A 20861-nucleotide genomic window follows, 5' to 3' on the forward strand; every position below is an offset into this window, starting at 1 on the left:
AGGTTGACTCTGTGGTTAAGAAGGCATACGGTGCATTGGCCTTCATCAATCGCGGGATTGAGTATAAGAGCCGAGAGGTAATGTTGCAGCTATATAGGACCCTGGTCAGACCCCACTTGGAGTACTGTGCTCAGTTCTGGTCACTGCACTACAGGAAGGATGTGGGAACTATAGAAAGGGTGCAGAGGAGATTTACAACAATGTTGCCTGGATTGGGGAGAATGCTTTATGAGAATAGGTTGAGTGAACTCAGCCTTTTCTCCTTGGAGCAGTGGAGGATGAGAGGTGACCTGATAGAGGTGTATAAGATGATGAGAGGCATTGATCATGTGGTTAGTCAGAGGCTTTTTCCCAGGGCTGAAATGGCCAACACAAGAGGACACAGGTTTAAGGTGCTGGTGAGTAGGTACAGAGGAGATGTCAGGGGTAAGTTTTTTACTCAGAGAGTGGTGAGTGAATGTAATAGGCTGCCGGCAACAGTGGTGGAGGCAGATACGGTAGGTTCTTTTAAGATACTCCTAGATAGGTACACGAACCTTAGTAAATAGAGGGCTATGGGTAACCTTAGGTAATTTCTAAGTTAAGTACATGTTCAGCACAGCATTGTGGGCCGAAGAGCCTGTATTGTGTCCTTTGGCTCACAATGCTGTGCTGACCTTTTAGCCTACTCCAAGATCAATTTAACCCTTCCCTCTCCATAGTCCTCCATTTTTCTTTCAACCATGTGTCTATCTAAAATTCTCTTAAATGTCCTGAAGTGGGACGTCCATCTAGAACAGACATGAAACAGAATTTCTTTAGCCAGAGTGGTGGATCTGTGGAATCCACAAATGACAGTGGAGGCCAAGTCAATGGGTATATTTAAAACAGAGGCTCATAGGTTCTGAATTAGTCAAGGTGTCAAAGGTTACAGGGAGAAGGCAGGAGAATGGTTTTGAGAGGGATAATAAATCAGACGTGATGGAATGGCAGAGCAGACTTGATGGGGCGAATAGCCTAATTCTGCTCCTTTACCTTATAGTCTTATGGTCTACCTCTACACCACCCCTAGCAGGGTGTTCCATGTACCACCACTGTGTGTGAAAAAAACTACCTCTGCCCTATACTCAAATCTGCGTATAATTTATGTTAAATTCATGTTACTTTGGGAAAGCTGCTTTTCTGATGATCTGTAAGTTTTTCATTGCACCTGTTCATACATGTACTTGTCTAGTGATACTTGTAGGCTGCGTCTAGCACATCCTTGGGTGTGTTGGTTATTAACATAAACCATTGGATATAGAGGCAGAATTCAATCACTTGGTCCATCGAATCTGCTCCACCATTCCATCATGCCTGATTAATTATCTCTCTCAAATCCATTCTTCCACCTTCTCCCCCATAACCTTTGACACCCTGACAAATCAAGAACCTATTAACTTCTGCTTTAATTACACTCAATGACTTGGCCTCCACAACCATCTGTGACAATGAATTCCACAGATTCACCACCCTTTGGCTAAAGAAATTCATCCTTACCGCTTTTGTAAAACAATGTTCTATTATTCTGAGGCTGTGTCCTCTTGTCCTAACATCCGTTCCACATCCAGTCTATTTGGGCCTTTCAATAATCAATGGGTTTCAATGAGATCCCCCCTCATTCTTCTAAACTCAAGTGAATACAGACCCAGAGCCATCAAATACTCTTCAAACATTAACCCTTTCATCGCTGGAGTTTTTTTGTGAACCTCCTCTAGCCCCTCTCTAATTCTTGCACATCTTTTCTTAGATAAGGGGCCCAAAATTGCTCACAGGACTCCAAGTGCGGTCTGACCACCGCTTTATAAAGCCTCAGTCTTACAACATTGCTAAACAATTTATTTTATTATTTGCTTCGATGTACATGTGATAAATAAATCTGAATAAACTGGAGCTCGACTTTGATTCCTGGGTGTAAACACACAGCTCTGAGAGGCCAGTTCCTATTCCCACATCTCCAGCCCCCAACTCCCGCCCTCTGCAGGGTTAGTGAACATATACAATATCTCAGCTCCTTACCATTTTGGTGTTGGCAAAATCCTGCTCCATGCTGATGGCAATGTCCTGCAGGGCACTGAGCTGCAGTTCCATCTCACTCAGCTGGGCTGCGACCTGGTGGGTACCATGGGTAGAGGCTTGGCGGGGTGTCCACGCTGGGGAGCTCCTCTTCTGCAAGAGTTTCTGTGTTAGCTCATCCACAGCCAGCTGCTGCTCGCAGTCCTCAGGGCTGGACTGCACTGAGCCAGCGTGTGGGCTCTCTGAAAGCAAGAAGACACACTGAGCATGAAGCAGGCCGCAAGCCCTGTGTGCTGGTCTTACTGAGCTGTCTGCTTAGCTCAACCATCTACAGTCGCTCCACTCACTGCCCGCAGATGTCTTCACCTTCCGACAATACATATATCCTCCTCCACAAGGTATTCAGCAGAGTTGCTGGACGAACCCAGCAGGCCAACGTAAGTAAACAAGCAGTTGACATTTTGGTCCAAGACTCTTCATTGGGACTGGAAAGGAATATGGCAGAGGCCAGAACAAGTTTGGAGGGAGGGGAAGGAGTACAAAGCTGGCAGATGACAGGTGAGACCAGGAATAATGAGATAGCAAATCATTGACACAAGATACTGAAAATCCAGAGCATTACATACAAAACGCTGGAGGAACTCAGCAATTCAGGCAGTGTCAATGGAGGGGAATAAATGGTCAGTGTTTTGGGCTGAGACACTTCATCAAGACTGGAAAGGTTGTCTTCGGTGTTCAGCTGAGAGCCCATATTGATACGATGACAGGGAAAATCTAAGGGATGGGGCCACACGGCAGGTTTCCTGACCCTGTCCTGGTCTCCACTACCCCCCCACCCCCACCCACTGCTGCTACCATACTTTCAACCAAATGGGGAGCATTCCCCTTGGCAACGGGCCACTACACTCGTCCGTACACTCACCCTGCAGCGGGCAAGTGCCCGGTGGAGCAGCGTTTGTCACTGAGGCAGCCATCATGTGTAGAGCAGGAATGGACAAGGCCTCATCCTGTGCTGAGGGCGGTGGTTCGGTCACGGCAGCGCTGGCTGGCAGATCAGGCAGCTCACTGGCATCAATGTCAACAATTGTCAGGAAGCTGTGACCGGGCAACGTCTGGGAACACAGACACATCAGGGGAGAGAGGAGTACCCATAGCACATCTGAACCCCAACCCCATTTATATCACCCATCTCCAAATCCCAACCCTGTTTGAATCACCCATCTCCAAATCCCAACCCCTTTTCTATCACCCATCTCCAAATCCCAACCCCCTTTCTATCACCCATCTCCAAATCCCAACCCAGTTTGTATCACCCATCTCCAAATCCCAACCTCCTTTGTATCACCCATCTCCAAATCCCAACCCTGTTTGTATCACCAATCTCCAAATCCCAACCCCCTTTGTATCACCCATCTCCAAATCCCAACACCATTTGTATCACCCATCTCCAAATCCCAACCCCCTTTCTATCACCCATCTCCAAATCCCAACCCCCTTTCTATCACCCATCTTCAAATCCCAACCCAGTTTGTATCACCCATCTCCAAATCCCAACCTCCTTTGTATCACCCATCTCCAAATCCCAACCCTGTTTGTATCACCAATCTCCAAATCCCAACCCCCTTTGTATCACCGATCTCCAAATCCCAACACCATTTATATCACCCATCTCCAAATCCCAACACCATTTATATCACCCATCTCCAAATCCCAACCCCCTTTGTATCACCCATCTCCAAATCCCAACCCTCTTTCTATCACCCATCTGCAAATCCCAACCCTGTTTCTATCACCCACCTCCAAATCCCAACCCTGTTTGTATCACCCATCTCCAAATCCCAACCTCCTTTGTATCACCCATCTCCAAATCCCAACCCTGTTTGTATCACCAATCTCCAAATCCCAACCCTCTTTGTATCACCCATCTCCAAATCCCAACACCATTTATATCACCCATCTCCAAATCCCAACACCATTTGTATCACCCATCTCCAAATCCCAAGCCCCTTTCTATCACCCATCTCCAAATCCCAACCCTGTTTGTATCACCCATCTCCAAATCCCAACCCCCTTTGTATCACCCATCTCCAAATCCCAACCCCCTTTGTATCACCCATCTCCAAATCCCAACCCCCTTTGTATCACCCATCTCCAAATCCCAACCCCCTTTCTATCACCAATCTCCAAATCCCAACCCCTTTTCTATCACCCATCTCCAAATCCCAACCCTGTTTCTATCACCCATCTGCAATCCCAACCCTGTTTGTATCACCCATCTCCAAATCCCAACTCCTTTTCTATCACCAATCTCCAAATCCCAACCCTGTTTGTATCACCCATCTCCAAATCCCAACCTCCTTTGTATCACCTATCTCCAAATCCCAACCCCCTTTCTATCACCAATTTCCAAATCCCAATCCCCTTTGTATCACCCATCTCCAAGTCCCAAGCCCATTTATATCACCCATCTCCAAATCCCAACACCATTCATATCACCCATCTCCAAATCCCAACCCTGTTTGTATCACCAATCTCCAAATCCCAACCCCCTTTGTATCACCCATCTCCAAATCCCAAGCCCGTTTATATCACCCATCTCCAAATCCCAACACCATTCATATCACCCATCTCCAAATCCCAACCCCCTTTCTATCACCAATCTCCAAATCCCAACCCCTTTTCTATCACCAATCTCCAAATCCCAACCATTTGTATCACCCATCTCCAAATCCCAACCCCCTTTGTATCACCTATCTCCAAATCCCAACCCCCTTTCTATCACCAATCTCCAAATCCCAACCCCCTTTGTATCACCCATCTCCAAATCCCAAGCCCGTTTATATCACCTATTTCCAAATCCCAACCCCCTTCGTATCACCTATCTCCAAATCCCAACCCTGTTTGTATCACCCATCTCCAAATCCCAACCCTGTTTCTATCACCCATCTGCAATCCCAACCCTGTTTGTATCACCCATCTCCAAATCCCAACTCCTTTTCTATCACCAATCTCCAAATCCCAACCCTGTTTGTATCACCCATCTCCAAATCCCAACCCCCTTTGTATCACCTATCTCCAAATCCCAACCCCCTTTCTATCACCAATCTCCAAATCCCAATCCCCTTTGTATCACCCATCTCCAAATCCCAAGCCCATTTATATCACCCATCTCCAAATCCCAACACCATTCATATCACCCATCTCCAAATCCCAACCCCCTTTCTATCACCAATCTCCAAATCCCAACCCCCTTTGTATCACCCATCTCCAAATCCCAAGCCCGTTTATATCACCCATCTCCAAATCCCAACACCATTCATATCACCCATCTCCAAATCCCAACCCCCTTTCTATCACCAATCTCCAAATCCCAACCCCTTTTCTATCACCAATCTCCAAATCCCAACCATTTGTATCACCCATCTCCAAATCCCAACCCCCTTTGTATCACCTATCTCCAAATCCCAACCCCCTTTCTATCACCAATCTCCAAATCCCAACCCCCTTTGTATCACCCATCTCCAAATCCCAAGCCCGTTTATATCACCTATTTCCAAATCCCAACCCCCTTCGTATCACCTATCTCCAAATCCCAACCCTGTTTGTATCACCCATCTCCAAATCCCAACTCCCTCTGTATCACCTATCTCCAAATCCCAACTCCCTCTGTATCACCTATCTCCAAATCCCAACTCCCTCTGTATCACCTATTTCCAAATCCCAACCCCCTTCGTATCACCTATCTTCAAATTCCAAACCTGTTTGTATCACACATCTCCAAACCTCAACACCCAGAAACACAGATATATCAGGGGAGAGAAGAGTACCCTTATCATATCGGAACCCCAACACTATTTACATCACCCATCTCTAAACCATAACCCTGTTTGTATCACCCATCTCCACACTCCAACACCCGGGAATACAGACACATCCAGGGAGACAGGAATACCCTAATCACATCTGAACCCAACCCCACTGCATCACCCATCTCCAAACCCCAATGCCTGGGAACACAGACACATCCAGGGAGACGGGAATACCCTAATGACATCTGAACCCCAACCCTACTGCATCACCCATCTTCACACTCCAACTCCCGGGAATACAGACACATCCAGGGAGACAGGAATACCCTAATCACATCTGAACTCCAACCCTATTTGCATCACCAATCTCCAAACCCCAACACCTGGGAACAGACACATCCAAGGAGTACCCTTATCACATCAAAACCCCAACACCACCTGCATCGGGCATCTCCACACCCCAACACAAACGTCCACGGCTGATACCTGCTCTCCTGCCTTCTCCCATAACCTTTGATACCCTTACTAATCAAGAACCAATCAACCTCGGCTTTAAATACACCCAACGACTTTGTCTCCAAAGGTGCCATACCCAAACCCTGCCTTTGTCAATCATCTCCACATGGGAATACTGAGACATTCAGGGCAGGAGTACCCTGTCACATTCCACCTGTGTCAGCTATCTAAACAGCCTACCCCATTCATCCAGCTTCTCCCTACGTCCCAACCACAGCTATCTACCCCACCCTCACAACATTCTATCCCACCCCCTCCCAGTCCACACCCAGCTCTCCACAACCATCCTGGCTGCCATGTGGGCTGACAGTTACCTGCTCAGACGTGGGTAGGAATTGGGATTCCTGGCATTCTTCACCTGGAAACCGGAGGTTCACGATGATGTTTGGAGGCAGGACCTGAAACTGAGGCTCAGCAGTCCGAGGCTGTGGAACTGTGGGCAAGAACAGAGAATGGGTGCACTTTATTATTCGACGATGCCAGACAAATATTAGTGGCATGTTGCTCAAGAACATGTCTGACATAATGACTCCACCAATAGAAGTCAGCTTCAATATACTACCCATCAATAGGAACCATGCCTGCAGCCCAAGCTGCCAATGAGAACGTATCTACCACAATCAAAGATGCATGGAGGCCCATGTTAGACAAAGGGCAATTTCTAAGATATTAGTGCAAGTTTCAAGATTCAAGATTGTTTTGTTGGCCAAAGGGACTACAGTCTATAAATCAGTAGATTGAAAAGAGCACAAATTATACTTGTGTGTTACAGGTTTAATTCGATATGTTGAGAATAATATAAATTCGAGTACTCAACAACCTCAGGTAGCTGAAACTACACCAGAATCTAACTGTAGTGAGACCCAGCATAACACAAAGGGGTAGGATTAGACCATAAGACCATAAAATATTGGAGTAGAAGGAGGCTATTCAGCCCATCAAGTCTGCTCTGCCATTCAATCATGGGCTGCTCCAATTCTTCCAGTCATCCCCACTCCCCTGTCTTCTCCCCATACCCTTCGATGCCCTGGCTAAACAAGAACCTATCTATCTCTGCCTTAAATGTACCCAAAGACTTGGCCTCCACAGCCGCTCGTGGCAGCAAATTCCACAGAGTTACAACCCTCTGCCTAAAGTAATTTCTCTGCATCTCTGTTCTAAATGGACGTCCTTCAATCATGAAGTTGTGCCGTCTTGTCATAGATTCTCCTACCAAGGAAAATAACTTTGCCCTATCTATTCTGTTCAGGCCTTTTAACATTCGGTATGTTTCAATGAGATCCCCCGTCATTCTTTTGAACTCCAGGGAATACAGCCCAAGAGCTGCCAGGCATTCCTCATTCAGTAACCCTTTCAGTCCTGGAATCATTCTCCTGAATATTCTCTGAACCCTCTCCAATGTCAGCATATCCTTTCTAAAATAAGGAGCCCAAAACGGCACACAATACTCCAAGTGTAGTCCCACGAGTGTCTTATAGAGCCTCAACATCACACCCCTGCTCTTACATTCTATACCTCTAGAAATGAATGCCAACATTGCATTCGCCTTCTTCACCACCAACTCAACCTGGAGGTTAGCCTTTAGGGTATCTTGCACAAGGACCCCCAAGTCCCTTTGCATCTCTGCATTTTGAATTCTCTCCCCATCTAAATAATAGTTAGCCCGTTTATTTCTTCCACCAAAGTGCATGACCATACACTTTCTAACATTGTATTTCATTTGCCACTTCTTTTCCTATTCACTAAGTCTCTCTGCAAGCTCTCTGTTTCCTCAACACTACCCGCTCCTCCACCTATCTTTGAATCATCGACAAATTTAGCTACAAATCCATTAATCCTATAGTCCAAATCATTGACGTACATCGTAAAAAGCAGTGGTCCCAACAATGACCCCTGTGGAACTCTACTGGTAACCGGCAGCCAGCCAGAATAGGATCCCTTTATTCCCACTCTGTTTTCTGCCGACCAGCCAATGCTCCAACCATGCTAGTAACTTCCCTGTAATTCCCTGGCCTCTTATCTTGCTAAGCAGCCTCATGTGTGGCACCTTGTCAAAAGCCTCTTGAAAATCCAAGTACACCACATCCACTGCATCTCCCTTGTCTACTCTGCTTGTAATTTCCTCAAAGAACTGCAGTAGGTTTCTCAGGCAGGATTTTCCTTTCAGGAAAACATGCTGGCTTTGGCCTATCTTGTCATGTGCCTCCAGGTACTCCATAATCTCATCCCTGACTATCCATTCCAACAACTACCAACCACTGACGTCAGGCTAATAGGTCTATCATTTCCTTTCTGCTGCCTCCCACACTTCTTAAATAGCGGAGTAACATTTGCAATTTTCCAGTCATCCAGTACAGTGCCAGAATCTATCGATTCTTGAAAGATCTTTGTTAATGCCTCTGCAATCTCTCCAGCTACTGTCTTCAGAACCCGAGGGTGCATTCCATCAGGTCCAGGAGATTTATCCACCCTCAGACCATTAGGCTTCCTGAGCACCTTCTCAGTCATAGTTTTCACTGCACAAACTTCACTTCCCTGACACTCTTGAATGTCCGGTATACTGCAGATGTCTTCATGCAAAATACATATTGTTCCTCTGCCATCTCTGCGTCTCTCATTACAATGGTCCTACAGATATAGGACCATTTTCTACTGATCCTATGTCTACCCTCAACTCTCTTTTACCCTTTATATACTTAAAAATGCTTTTAGTATCTTCTTTGATATTAATCACCATCTTCCTTTCATAATTCATCTTTTCCTTCCTAATGACCTTTTTAGTGTCCTTCTGCAAGTTGTTAAATGCTTCCCAATCCTCCACCTTGCCACTAGCTTTGGCTTCATTGTATGCCCTCTCTTTTGCTTTTACTTTGGCTCTGACTTCACTTGTCAGCCACGGTAGTGTCCTTTTCCATTTGAAAATTTCTTCTAATTTGGAATATATCTGTCTTGCACTTCCGTCATTTTTCACAGAAACTCCAGCCATTGCTTCTCTGGTGTCTTTCCTGCTGGTGTCCCTTTCCAGCCAACTTTGGTCATTTCCCCTCTCATGCCATTGTAATTTCCTTTATCCCACTGAAATACCGACACATTGGATTTTAGATTCTCCCTCTCAAATTTCAAAGTGAATTTGATCATATTGTGATCACTGTTCCCTAAGGGTTCCTTAACCTTAAGCTCTCTTATCTCCTCCGGATCATTGCACAACACCATCCAGCACAGCCAATCCCCTACGGGGTTCAACAACAAGCTGTTCTAAAAAGCCATCCCTTAGACATTCTACAAATTCTCTCTTGAGGTCCAGTACTGACTTGGTTTTCCCAATTCACTTTCGTGTTAAAGTCCCCAACGATTATCAAGATACATATTGCCTTTCTGACACGCCTTTTCTATCTCCTGCTGTAATTTGTAATCCACATCCGGGCTGCTGTTTGGAGGCCTGTATACAACTACTATTAGCGTCCTTTTACCCTTGCCATTTCTTAACTCAACCCATAGAGACTCTACACCTTCCGATCCTATGTCATCCCTTTGTAATGATTTAATATTATTTCTTACATACAGGGCCACACCACCCTTCTCTGCCTACGCATTATCTTTCCGATACACCATATATTCTTGGACGTTCAGCTCCCAATGGCAGACATCCTTTAGCCAAGTTTCAGAGATGGCCACAACATCATACTTGCCAATCTGTAGCTGAATTTCAAGGTTGTCCATTTTATTTCACATGCTGTGTGCATTCAGATATAACACTTTCAGTCCAGTTGTTTGTTGTTTTCTGTTTTAACTGCACCACGCCTCTATTGCCCTGTAACTCATCCCACTGGCTGTGATGATGCCTCATCTCCTGCCTGTCCTTTCTATCATCTCTGTTACATGTTATCTTTGATTTATTTGTTTTCCCCTTCCTCAGCTCTATCACTCCGGTTCCCACCCCCCCTGCCAAATTAGCTTAAACCCTCCCTAACAGCTCTACTAAACCTGCCTGCAAGGATATTGGACCCCTTTGGGTTCAGATGTAAACCATCCTTTTTTGTACAGGTCATACCTCCCCCAGAAAAGGCCCCAATAATCCAGGAATTTTGAAGCCCTGCCCCCTACACCAGTCTCTCAGCCACGCATTAATATGCCTGATCATGCTATTCTTGCGTTCGTTAGCATGTGGCACAGGCAGCAATCCTGAGATTAGTACCTTGGATGTCCTGCTTTTCAGTTTCCTGCCTAACTCCCTGAATTCTCTCTTCAGGACCTCTTCCCTTTTTCTACCGAAGTCATTGGTACCAATGTGTTCACCGTCTCCCTTCAGAATACTCTGCACCCAATCTGAGACATCCCGTACCCTGGCACCCGGGAGACAACACACCATGCGGGTATCTCTATCAGGCTGACAGAACCTCCTGTCACTATGGAATCCCCTATGACTATCACATTCCTCATTTTCTTCATTCCTTTCTGCACCATGGAACCAGGCTCAGTGCCAGGGACCCAATCCCCGTGGTCGTCCTCTGTCAGGTCACCCCCGTCACAGCATCCAAAACGAGATAACGATTACTGAGGGGGATGGCCACAGGGGAGTTCTCTACTATCTGAGCTCTTCCCTTCCCTTCCCTAACAGTCACCCATTTATCTAACTCCTGCAGCCTCGGGGTAACCAACTCCCTGTAGCTCCTATCTATCTCCTGCTCACTTTCCCTGATAAGCTGTAGGTCATCAAGTCGCTGTCTCAGTGTTAGGAGATACAGGGAATTGGACACTTTGGTACCAGGGTACCAGCACAGGCAGATAATTTTTAATCTAACTGAAATAGTGCGTGAATAGTGCTCACCTACAACAAAACAATTATTTACTCACCCTTATGAGAGACAACTAGGCAGGAGCGAGTTTAAGCTAGTCAAAAAGAAAAGGAAGAGAGGATTTCTGGAATGAGTGGGAGCAGGTTATGCATCGGGGTAGCAACAGTCAACACCCTAGATATAGCAGAACTAGAAAACCAGATACAGTGCCCTCTAGCAGAAAATAAGGGATATTACTGGAGAAAGTTATCAAGATCAGGTACTGATCAGATTGGTTGAGGTGCATCCCAGGTAACTCTGAATGTGGTTAAATTTCTCAAGTCCCTTCAAGACACAACAAATCTGATTATTGACTGCATAAAACTCATGTCTAAGGAAATGCAGAAAACTGAGACCTCTACTACATATGCTAGTTGGTTGCTTACCATGATCGGCACTAATTTGTTGAAACTTGATGCACATCAAGAAGCATATTGGGTCTCAGATGAGCATCTAAAAGAATGGGTTGGAGAAAGAGTGCCATTGTATCATGTTAGAAGCCTTACGATAACCAACAGAGTACTCGGTATCTGTGATGATGGTAAAGGAAGGCTTTATGTTGGTGCAGTATTCCATATTTCCCAATGTGGAAATAATTCAGTCTACCCTTTGAAAAGGGTTCACAACATTGGTAAATATCATGAGAATACATGGATATCCTTAACTAACTATCAACACATGAATGGTTGAATGGTACTGGGAAAGAGATAGATTTATCAAGATGCTATCAAGGGGGAGAAAACTGGTCTTGTCCAGAAGGAATGACAAACCAGAAGCTAACAAGTTGTGGTTTCAGTACTTACGAAAATTACTCATTGCCTATTTTGCTTATGAATAATCAGTCTGTTTTACAATATGCATTGGTGGGCCAGACATATTATAGAGCAACAGTGGCCACAGGTTACACCAAGGGATGGAAACAATGCCCTTTGGAAAGTCACAATGTCACCATAGGGAATGTGACTTTAGATCTGGCCACTGGAGGACGAACTTTGCCTCAGCCAACAGGAGACACAGTACTGAAGGAGAACTTCAAGACCCAACACACAGATACAGATCAATATCTGTGGGATTATGCTCTTACTGAGTTGCCACCACTTCCTCACTTGACTGCAGGCAGGACACATTTTGTGGCAGAGGAAAGGGAGATAATTCATTAATGGACTAAACCCACTAAAGTTATTAAAACATATGCTGGTAAGGAAAATGAAATACTGAGTGACCAGGTTTTAGGAGTAAGTTTTGGAATTGGGGGACAAATATTCAAATACATCTATGGGTAAGAATAGTATCACATGCTGCTGTAATACTAATTTTATGTACTCTGATAATTGTATTGCTCAATGTATATCAACTGAGAAGATGGAAGGCTGAAATAATTACCATTGTCAGCATAAAGTCGGTGAAGTTAGTTAGTAAATGTTAATATTATTTATAGAATGCAAGTGTTGCACACCTACTGGGGTTCCATGGCTGTCCTATGGGCAGTCAACTGAATGAGAGGAGGATAATGATCCTAAGATAAATATCTCTGGATCAAGAGGAGGGAGATGTTGGCCAGAAGAAACTACAGTCTGATCAAGGATTGGATTTGATGAATCAAGGACAGGGGAAGTAGACAAACCAGTTGTCTTTGTTTCCCCCCATTTTGTGGACTCTGACCACTTTCTTGATCTGGGATAGTCTAATCAGAGCATCTGAATGTGGACACAAGGAGCTTCAGGTAGTGATCTGAGTTGGATGATCAGCCATGATCATACTGAATGGCAGTGCAGGCTCGAAGGGCCGAATGGCCTACTCCTGTACCTATTTTCTATGTTTCTAAACCTGAGACTATTCTCAGACAAGTACCTAGTGTAATGCCCTGGTTCACATCTTTACTGTTATGCTGTAGGTATTTCCCTTAGCAGTTCTGTAAGTGCTGCTGTTCTGCTTTCAGGCTGTTTGGGTTATTGTTGAAGATAAGGGATGATGTGGAATGTGGTGCCGTCCAATTAGCGGGAGGTTTTCTGGGTGAGGGACAATAGGGTTGTGCTGGAGTTTTTTTTTGTTCGAAAGTGGATAGTGATGAAGAGAGAAGATGTTGGAATCAACCGGTCGTAGGTTACAATCCTGTGGGAGATCCGTTTGTTCCAGATGGATTGCGAGCGACGTTTGGAAGGTGGTGTGTGTTTTCACGTTGACCGAGGGCCCAGTGCATGAATGACAGAAGTTCAAGATGAACTCCAACTTGTGCACATTTGACTGAATGGGCCCTTTTCTTTTTGTTATTCTTTACTAACCCTTCAGTTAAGATTCATAAATATAATTCCTTTAATCGTATGCAGCGTAGTGTTTTTTGGCATTAATTTGTAACAGAGTAGCAAATGACACAGCGTCCACACAAACTGGAGGTTTGGGGTGGGATCAAGAGCGTCTCAATCTCACTAGTTTGGCAGGGCCAGACGTTGTCTTCCCTAGGAGTTGGAGCTGGAACTGGATGAACTCCGATCATTCGGGAGGCTGAAGGGTTGATATATAGAGGGGCAGCTACTCGCAAGGTGCAGGGCACAGGAAACTGGGTGACAATCAAGAAGGGGAAAGGGGTTGAGGAGCCAGTGCAGAGTACCCCATGGCCATCCCCCTCAACAACAAGATACTCTTCGGGGGTGGTGGGGTTTGGCGACGTAACAGAGGAAAGTCACTGTGGGTGGGTCTCTGGCACTGTCTTGCTTTGTGACTCAGAAGGGAAGAGGGGAGAAGAGGCATGTCGTGGTGATAGAGGGTTCGTTAGTCAGGGGAATGGGACAGGAGGTTCTGTGGGAGAACGAGATTCCCAGATTGTATGTTGCCTCCAGGGTGCCAGAGTCCGGGATACCTTGGTTTGAGACCTCAACATTTTTAAGTGGGATGGTGAACAGGCAGAAACCGTGGTCCACAGAGGTACTAATTACATGGGTAGGACGAGTGACGAGGTTCTGCACAGGGAGTTCAGAGGGTTAAGTGCTAAGCTAAAGAGCAGGACCTCCAAGGTTGTGATCTCAGGATTGCTACCCATACCACGTGCTAGTGAGGACAGAACTGGGAAGATTATCCAGTTTAATATGTGGATAATGAGTTGGTGTAGGAAGGACAGCATAAGCTTTTTGGATCATTGGGCTCTTTTCCAGGGAAGGTGGGACGTATACAATAGGTACAGTTTGCAGCTGAACTGGAGGGGGACTAATATCCTAGCAAGAAGGTTTGTTAATGCTGGATGGTGGGGTTTAAACTAGAGTTGCAGGGGATGGGAACCAGAGTGGCAGAACAGTTAGTGGAGAGGTTGCGGAGGTAGATGTTGGCAAGACCTCAGACAAAGTTAGGAATCAAAAGGTTGAGCATGGTGCGAATAGTGTCCTGAGTTGCCTATATTTCAATGCAAGAAGTGTCGTAAGAAAGTGGATGATAGTGCTGAAGATGAGGCAGCTGGTTTACAGAGGCAATGTGCAGTGAGGAGAGGCTGTTGATAGGACAAAATTGCAGTCAACAGGATGAGCTGCATTGTAAAAGGCGGACAACCGGAGGCGGACAAATTCAAAAAGGCTGAATACTGGACTGAAGGTGTAATATTTGAATGTACACAGTACACAGAATAAGATAGATGAACTTGTAGCACAGTTACAGATTGACATGTATGATGTTGTAGGCATCACCGAATCATGGCTAAAAGAAGATTATAGCTGGAGCTTAATATCTAAAGATACACATTGTATTGAAAGGACAGGCAGGAAGGCAGAGGGTGCAGCATTGCTGTGCTGGTAAAAAATGAAATCAAATCATTAGAAAGAGGTGGCATAGGGTCAGAATGTGTTGAATCATTGATGATAAAGCTAAGGAACTGCAAGGGTAAAAAGACCCTGATTGAAGTTGTATACAGACCTCTAAATAGTAAGGATGTGGTCTACAAATTACACTGGGAGAAAGAAAGTGCCTGCCAAAAGGGCAATGTTACATTAGATATAGGGATTTCAATATGCAGGTAGATTGGCACAGAATTTCAAGAGGGGAAATTTCTAAACTGCCTACTAGATGGTTTTTTAGAGCAGCTTGTGGTTGAGTCCACTAGGGGAACAGCTATTGTGGATTGGTGTTGTGCAATGAACCAGAATTGATTAAAGAGCTTAAGGTAAAAGAACACTCAGGGGAAAGTGATCATAATATGATTGATTCACCCTGAAATTTGAGAAGAAAAAGCTAAAGTCAGATATATCTGTATCACAATGGAATAAAGGGAATTACAGAGGCATGAGAGAAGAGTTGGCCAGAATTAATTGGAAAAGAATACCAGCAGGGATGATGGCATCAGCATGGCTGGAATTTCTGAAAGCAATTTGGAAGGCACAGAGTATATACATCCCAAAGAGAAAGAAGTATTCTAAAGGCAAAATGACATAACCATAGATAAAGAGCAGTCAAAGCCAACAGAAAAGCCAAAGAGAGGATATATAATAGAGCAAAAATTAGTGGGAAATTAGAAGATTAAGAAGCTTTTAAAACTCAACAGAAGGCAATGAACAAAGTCACTCAGAAGGTAAAACTAGCCAATAATACTAAAGAGGATACCAAAAGATTCCTCGGATGCATAAGGTGTAAAGGACAGGCAAGAGTGAATGTCAGATCGCTGGAAAAACGATGCTGGAGAGGTAGTAATGGGGAACAAGGAAATGGCAGATGAACTGACTATGTGTTTTGCATCAGTCTGCACGTGGAGGACACTAGCAGTATGGTGCAAGTTTCAGGTGTCAGGGGTCATGAGGTGTGTGAAGTTACCATTACTAGAGAGAAGGTTCTTGGGAAACTGAAAGGTCTGAACATAGGGAAGACCTGGATCAGATGCTGTGCACCCCAGAATTCTGGAAGAGGTGAAGAGATAGTGGAGGTATTGTGTACTTGGGTTCTCAGAAGGCCTTTGACAAGGTACCACATTTGAAGCTGCTTAATAAGAGCCCATGGTATTACAGGAAAGATTCTACCATGGATAAAGCAGAGGCTGATTGGTAGGAGGCAAAGAGTGGGAATAAAGGGTGCCTTTTCTGGTTGGCTGCCCACGACTAATGGTGTTCCACAGGGGCCTGTGTTGGGACCGATACTTTTTACGTTATGTATCAATATTTAGAAGATGTAATTGATGGCTTTGTTGCATAGTTTGCAGATGATATGAAGCTAGCTGGATGGGCAGATAGATTTGAGGAAGTAGAGAAGCCGCAGAAGGACTTGGGCAGATTGAGAGAATGGGCAAAGAAGTGGCAGATGGAATACAGTGTATGGTCATGCACTTTGGTAGAAGAAATGAAAGGGTTGACTATTTTTTAACTGGAGAGAAAATACAAAAAACTGACATGCAAAGGGACTTGGGGGTCCTTGTGCAAGATTTCCTAAAGGTTAATTTGCAGGTTGAGTCAGTGGTGAGAAAGGTAAATGCAATGTTAGCATTCATTTCAAGAGGACTAGACTATAAAAGCAAGGATGTAATGTTGAGACTTTATAAAGCACTGGTAAGGCGTCACTTGGAGTATTGTGAGTAGTTTTGGGCCCCTTATATTAGAAAGAATGTGCTGAAACTGGAGAGAGTTCAAAGGAGATTCACAAAAGTGACTCCAGGATTGAATGGCTTGTTGTATGAAGAGCGCTTGATGCAGGGTTTCTCAACCGGGGTTCCACGAGAGGTCGCTGGGGGATTTCATGAGAGATCATGATTTTAAAAAATAAACAATGTCTTTTGAACATCACGTGATGCGCAATTCTAGAATTTGCAGCAATGGGCAGTGACTAAGTGGCTCTGTTAACAAGCTTGTTAGACTCTCAGCCCAGTAGGACTGTATTTATTTGGTTATCCTTTCTCAGTTTTTGATGCGAGATAGGGGAAGCCATTCATAATTGGTGAGTGCTATATTGCACGAGGGGAGGATGGTAGGCTGATGAGGAATGTGAAGTGTGTTTTACAAGCATTGAATGGACTCACCCAACTTGCGCTGTGACATCAGCCTCTCTCTCCTGAGTTAACTTCCCCAAATTCCCCTTACGTACCACTGACTGACTTATGGGAGTGAACACACTACCAGAGTAGCAGAAAATCGAGCCAAAGCTTGACAGTCCTCCTCTCACCACTAGCCTACTCTCAACAATGGCCACCCCGATTGTCCCTTCACTTTTATTTAATTCACTGTGCTCTGTTCCCGCCACTGTTTGGGCCTCCAGGATGTCCGAATGCCCATGAAGCTCCCCTTTTAAATAAGTGTCACCGATCCGCGAGAAACCTCATCGCTATGCTCTGCTCCAGCTGCCGACTGGGCCTCTGGAATGTCCAAACACCCGCAAAGCTCTCCTTTCTCTCCTTTTAAACAAGTGTCGCTGACCTGCAAGAAACCGTGTTGCTGTGGCCTGCTCTCGCCACTGACTGGGGCTCCGGAATCATGGTGAAATTCAAGCAAACTTTTTTTATTGCAAAGAGCTGCCCGGAACAAACAAAGGCCAAGGTATATTTAATGTTTTGTCTTCATATCTGGAAGCAACAGGTCTGTCTTGGAGAAACTGTGTAGGCATCTGTACTGATGATGCCCCATCACGGCTGGCATAAGAGAAGTTTCTTAGTAAGTTTCTCTTGTGAAAAAAGAAAATCATGACATTGTCACAACACATTGCTTTCTTCACAGAAAGGTGCTGATGCCAAAAACTCTTAGAGATGAAACGAAGAAAAGTTCTGGCAGGTGCTACAAAAATAGTTAACTTTATTAAATGAAGACCAGTTCATTAGGGAATGTTTAAAAAACTCTGCGAAACCTGGACAAAGAGCACACCAACCTACTGCTGCATACAGAAATCCATTGAATTAGCAGAGGGAGAGTTCTCAGCGGGGTGCTTCAGTTGAAAGGTGAACTGCTTTAGCTTTGAAGATGAAGAATGACTGCATATGAACCAGCTGAACAAGTCTCAACAGGGCCTGGAGAAAATGCTTCAACTTCAAGTGACAAGACTTTTTGGATTTAAAAGGAAACTGAATCTTTGGAAAAATATGTTACAAAAGGAAATCTTGAAAAATTTCAACTGCTACTTGGGCTTGAGAGAAAGAAAGGATATCAGAAAGTTTTGAGTCTTATTGAAAACCACCCGGAAGAACTGCAGAACAAAATTGAATAGTATTTTTCCTCCTTTTCAACACAAGTCTATGACTGGGTGAGGGACCTTTCTTTGAATCTTCTACTCAGCCTAAGAACTTGACTTTAGAGAAGAGGAAGAACATTGTGAGCTGCAGTCTGATCGTGCACTCAAGATGAGATTTACTGACCTGCACCTGAACAAGTTCTGAATTTCTGTTAAAGAAGAATTTCCTGCCATTCATCAGAAAGCAACAAAAATTTTGCTGCAGTTTTCAACTTCTTACATGTGTGAGCAAGCTTTTTTTTGTTTTGTGTAGCAAAAAACAAGCACAGATTTCACCTGTTAGGCCTATATTTGGTCTTGATCATGTTACTTAGTAAGAAAATGTTTTTTCAAAGTCTTGTATAAAATTGTGTTTTAGGCTATATTTTTATTAATATTGCTTTGGCTTATGGTTTTTAATGACTTTAATATTCAACATTGTCAATAAATTTTCATGTTGTAAATAGCATTAATTAAAATCAATCTACAACCTTCATTTAAATTAAACCTACAGAGCCTACCTTTAGGAAAAGTAAATCCCATTTTGGATTTAACCAGTTATTTAACAGAAATTTATTATAAGACCGTAAGGCAGCAGAGCAGAATTAGGCCATTCAGCCCATCGAGTCTGTTCCACGATTTCATCATGGCCAGTCCCAGATCTCATTCAACCCCATACACCTGCCCTCTCACCATATCCCTTGATGCCCTAACTAATCAGGAATCTATCAACTTCCACTTTAAATATACCCATGGACTTGGCCTCCACCACAGTCTGTGGCAGAGCACTATTGTTCCTTTTACCAAAATGCATTATGACACATTTCCAAACACTGTGTTCCATCTGCCATTTTTTGCCCATTCTTCCAATTTGTCTAAGTTCGGCTGGAATTGCATCGGTTTCTCCACACTGCCTACCCCTCCACCTATCTTCATATCATCTGCAAACTTTGTCACAAGGCCATTGTCTAAATCATTGATAAACAATGTGAAAAGTAGCAGACCCAATACTGACCCCTGAGGAACACCCCTAGTCACTGGCAGCCAACCAGACAAGGCTCCTTTTATTCCTATTCACTGCCTCCCGCCTGTCAGCCATTCCTCTATCCGTGCCAGCATCTTTTCTGTGATATCATAGGATTTTATCTTGTTAAGCAGCCTCATGTGAGGCACTTTATCAAATACCTTCTGAAAATATAAGTAAATGTCATCCACTGCCTCTCTTTTGTCCACCCTGCATGTTACTTCCTCGAAGAATTCTAACAGATTAATCAAGCAAGATTTCCTTTCACAGAAACCATACTGACTGACTTATTTAATCATCAGTCTCCAAGTACCTCGAAACTTCATCCTTAATAACGAGCTCCAACATTTTCCCAAAATTATAGGCTAACTGGCTTATAATTTCCTCTCTTGTGTCTTCCTCCTTTCTTAAAGTGTGGAATGACATTTGCAATTTTCCAGTCCTCTGGGACTATGCCAGAATCAAGTGATTCTTAAAAAAATCACAACCAATGCATCTCTTCAGCAACCTCTTTCAGGACTCTGGGATGTAGTCCATCTGGTCTAGGTGACTTATCCATCTTTAAGACTTTTCAGTTTTCCCTGCACTTTTTCCTTTGTAATAGCAATGGCACTCACTTCCGCTCCCTGACACTCACAGACCTCTGTCAAATAGCAAACGTCTTCCACAGTATAGACTGAAGCAAATACTTAATTAAGTTCATCTGCCATTTTTTTGCCCCCCATTACTACCTCACCATCACCATTTTCCAATGCTCCAATATCAACTCTCACCTTTTTATAACTGAAAAACTTTTAGTATCCTGCTTTATATAATTGGCTAGCTTGCCCTCATATTTCATCTTTTCCCATCTTATGGCTTTTTCAGTTGCCTTTTGTTGGATTTTTAAAACTTCCCAATCATTCAACTTCCCACTAATTTTTGCTACCTTATATGCCCTGTCCTTGACTCTTATTCAGTCCTTCAGTCACAGTTGCCTATTCCTGCCATTTGAGAACAACTTCTTCTGTGGGACATATTGATCCTGCACCTTCCAGCTATTCCCAGAAACTTCAACCACCTCTGGTCTCCTGTCATCCTGGCCAGTATTTTTAAAAAATTTATTTATGGGATGCGGGCATCGCCAGCTAAGTTGGCATTCATTGCCCATCCCTAGTTGCCCTTGAGAAGGTGGTGATGAGTTGCCTTCTCGAACTGCTGCAGTCCCTGAGGTGTCGGTACACCCACAGTGCTGTTAGGTAGAGAATTCCATGATACTGACCCAGCAACAATGAAGGAACAGAGATATGCTTCTAAGTTGGGATGATGAGTGACTTGGAGGGGAATTTACAAGTGGTGGTGTTCCCAAGTATCTGCTGTCCTCGTCCTTCTAGATGGTAGTGGTTGTGGATCTGGAAGGTGCCGCCTTAGGAACTTTGGTGTGTTGTTGTAGTGCATCTTGTAGATAGTACACACACTGCAACTGTTCATCAATGGTGGAGGGAT

General features: G+C 44.2%; 1 protein-coding gene across 3 annotated transcripts in view; it reads right to left on the bottom strand.

Moving 5' to 3' along the window:
• cplane1 (ciliogenesis and planar polarity effector 1) overlaps positions 1 to 20861 on the bottom strand; it is a 328946-nt gene that overhangs the window by 51359 nt on the left and 256726 nt on the right. For all 3 annotated transcript variants that reach the window (XM_063049649.1, XM_063049647.1, XM_063049648.1), the window contains 3 exons: positions 6674 to 6792; positions 2957 to 3146; positions 2038 to 2276 (listed from right to left, as the gene is read on the bottom strand). In XM_063049649.1, the coding sequence (XP_062905719.1) occupies positions 2038 to 2276; positions 2957 to 3146; positions 6674 to 6792 (548 nt within the window). The remainder of the gene's footprint in view (positions 1 to 2037; positions 2277 to 2956; positions 3147 to 6673; positions 6793 to 20861) is intronic.

Source organism: Mobula hypostoma, chromosome 5 (assembly GCF_963921235.1).
Source record: "Mobula hypostoma chromosome 5, sMobHyp1.1, whole genome shotgun sequence".
In the NCBI taxonomy this organism is placed as follows: domain Eukaryota; kingdom Metazoa; phylum Chordata; class Chondrichthyes; order Myliobatiformes; family Myliobatidae; genus Mobula; species Mobula hypostoma.